We start from the raw sequence: 2,885 nt of genomic DNA, 5'->3' as shown, positions 1-2,885 counted from the left end.
AAAGATGGCCTCCAGCGAGTTTGTGGCACTATCCACACGGCCCACTTCAAACAACTCCCGCAGCATATCACAAGAGAGACACTTACCGTACAGCTTCTCCTCCTCGGTGAGATCCGTCTCCTTCACAAACTGCATGCCAGCAGTACTAGAATAACCGGAAGAAGAAGCAGAAGCAACAATATCAACAGGAGAAACAGAATGAGGAGTGAAATGACGAGTCATTGTTGGTGGAGGACATCGAAGACACATAATATCACCTGGCCGCACATTATGGGCACTGTTCAAGATGGTCTCTGCAGAAGTTGCCATGAAAGCACCAACAGAGAGAGAGGAGTGTCATCTTCCACTGCACGCAACTTATGTGGCTCCACAACAGTAGATATTAGAATAGAAGAAGAAGAACAAGACGGGGCGTTATGCATATCTTGCAATAACGTCAGACACACACAACCAACAACACCAGGAAAACCAAGAGTTGTGTCAGTTAACACAGGTTTGTCATCCTCGTTATCATTAGTGTCACTCTTCTTGTTGTTATCGTCAGTTGAGTTCACAGGTCTACACAGGGAGTGTGGAAAAGAGAAACAAGAAAGAAAAAAAAGAGACACACATAGTGAGTGGATGCAGGACACAAATACTCACATTGGAAAAGAGAGAGAGAGAAGCAGGAACTGCACAGTAAACCAACAACAAGGAATATCCCGCTTATAGTGATAATATGTATCCCTTAATAGAAAAAAAGAGAAAAGACCCCACAATACCCAAATAAGAGAGAGAGCCAAACACACACACACAATACCCCATGGTTCTAGTTTATGTATATTAAATTACTGCACTCACACATCTGTGTGTACTAGCAAGAGATGTATACCGTCAGTGAGCAGAACAGCCCAGTTTTCTGCACACACACACACAACGGGGAAAAGCAAATAATGGAATTATTAGAAAAAGAACACACACACATAAAAGTAAAGAAATTCCAATTAAAAGAGAAAGCTGGTAAACAGATTATTAATTTTATTTCACCCATGGGGTGGATGTACGCAATTACGATTATGTTAGTTTAACCATTATTTATTACTTGTCCTCAGATGAGTCCCACAGTTTAGTACACGGTAGCGGAGAACAACACAACCACAATCAGTAGCGGTGCTGCAGTGCGCATCCACACAGAACTGCTGATACTGCTGCTGCTGTCTGCATCACCCTTCTTGTTGTTTACAGTCTCAGGAAGAAGCGTTGTTGTAGTGGTGGTTGTCTCTGTACTACCCACTTTCCCTTCCTCTGTACTTGGTGACCCACTCTCTACAGATGTACTTTCTTTCTCAGTTGAAGGATCAGAACTGCCGACACTTTCTGTGACTGTGTTGGTAGAAGAAGAAGGCTGTTGTGCTGTACTCTCCGCGTTTGTTGCACTTCCACCTGCTGTACCTTTCTCGCTGCTTGCAGCATCACCGTCACCTGCATTCAGACCACCCGTTTCCTTAGCTGGTGCAGGAGCAGCGGGATCAGCTTCGCCTTGAACAGGGTTCTTATCGTGATTCTCTTCTTCAGTAGAACTGGTTGAAGCATCATGACCAGCTGCAGGAGCAACACCAGTACCTGGAGGAGCACCAGCAGCATCACCAGCTACTCCACCTGGTCCAAGATCCACAGAAGGACCCTTGTCGTTATGTTCTGGTATTTTTGTTGTAGTGGTTTTTTGTCCTTTATGTGCAGGTGGTTGACAAGGAGGTTTAGAACCATCACCGCAATTGTCTTCAGTGTTAATGGTAGTAGTAGTAGGGCAACTATTGTTTCCAGAAGCATCCACACACTCAGGACGAGCAGCTTCAGCTACGCCAGGTTTACTTTTACACGGAGTACCAGTCTTGCCTGGAGGACATTCACCAACACCAAAACCAGGTGCAGGAATATGTTGGGCCACCTCTTCCAATTCACTCTCTTCAGCCGCCACGCAAACAGAGGCAACACTCATAATTAGAGCCAGAAAATACAATACACGTCGTACCTGCATCTTGACAAAGAAATATTCTTTTTGTTCTTTGTGGGTCGTTAAACTGGACGAAGAAAAAAAGAAATAATATAGGGAAAAACAAAGAAACAAACAAACATAAACAAGGAAGAAAAAAATTATAGTGGTAACGTGGACAATAAAAATCAAAACAAAAAAAGGAAATAAAGAGCAAGACCAACGTATCCAGTAATCACTAAATTCATAATGAAATACAGCCGTTATTAAGTAAATATGCACCTATGAATATAACTGCTTTATTTATGGGGTATTTCAATTCAAAGAACATATCACCAAAACGCTTGCATGGAAAAGCGCAGAACCCACCAGCAAACCACACAAGCAAATAGACAAACAGATATTAACCATTAGCCCAATTTACACAGTAAACAGAGAAATACACCAACTATGGGTGTAAGTCTATATGTGTGTGCATACGCAATTATACATATAAATTCATATGTTAGTATTATTTCTTTTTTCCCACTACAAAACAGTTCATCACAGTGCAAGCCCAAGCACACACACACACAGAGAGAGTCTCCAACAACACACACACACACAGTGGAGTAGCAATAATTATTATAGGATAAACACAAAGAGAGCAAAAACACACAAAACACAATAACATTAAGAAACAAAAAAGATAATCCCAACAGGTGGAAGATTAGTTAGAGTGTAGGGATTATATGCAAAAAAAAGAAAAAGAAAAGAAAACAAAGGATGACCTGAGTCACACCACACAATCAGCACACAAGAATACAGGCCAGTGTAACCACAATCAGTAGTGGTACACGCACCCACACAGAACTGCTGATACTGCTGCTGCTGTCTGCATCACCCTTCTTGTTGTTTGTGAGTTCAGGAGGAA

At 42.0% G+C, this 2,885-nt stretch overlaps 2 protein-coding genes across 2 annotated transcripts; both read right to left on the bottom strand.

Moving 5' to 3' along the window:
• TM35_000531390 (Trypanosoma vivax) lies at nt 1-309 on the bottom strand (the record flags this gene model as incomplete). The annotated part of the gene is made up of 1 exon (XM_029030724.1): nt 1-309. A coding segment is annotated over one exon (309 nt), but the record flags the coding sequence as incomplete, so codon positions are not given.
• Nucleotides 310-1,105: 796 nt separating this feature from the next.
• On the bottom strand, nt 1,106-2,017 carry TM35_000531380 (uncharacterized protein; the record flags this gene model as incomplete). The annotated part of the gene is made up of 1 exon (XM_029030723.1): nt 1,106-2,017. The coding sequence occupies one exon, from the start codon at nt 2,015-2,017 to the stop codon at nt 1,106-1,108; it is 912 nt and encodes a 303-aa protein (XP_028878020.1).
• Nucleotides 2,018-2,885: the final 868 nt, after the last annotated feature.

This window comes from Trypanosoma theileri (assembly GCF_002087225.1).
Source record: "Trypanosoma theileri isolate Edinburgh chromosome Unknown TM35_Tth_53_V1, whole genome shotgun sequence".
In the NCBI taxonomy this organism is placed as follows: Eukaryota; Euglenozoa; class Kinetoplastea; order Trypanosomatida; family Trypanosomatidae; genus Trypanosoma; species Trypanosoma theileri.
This window is presented reverse-complemented; position numbering and strand designations above follow the sequence as displayed.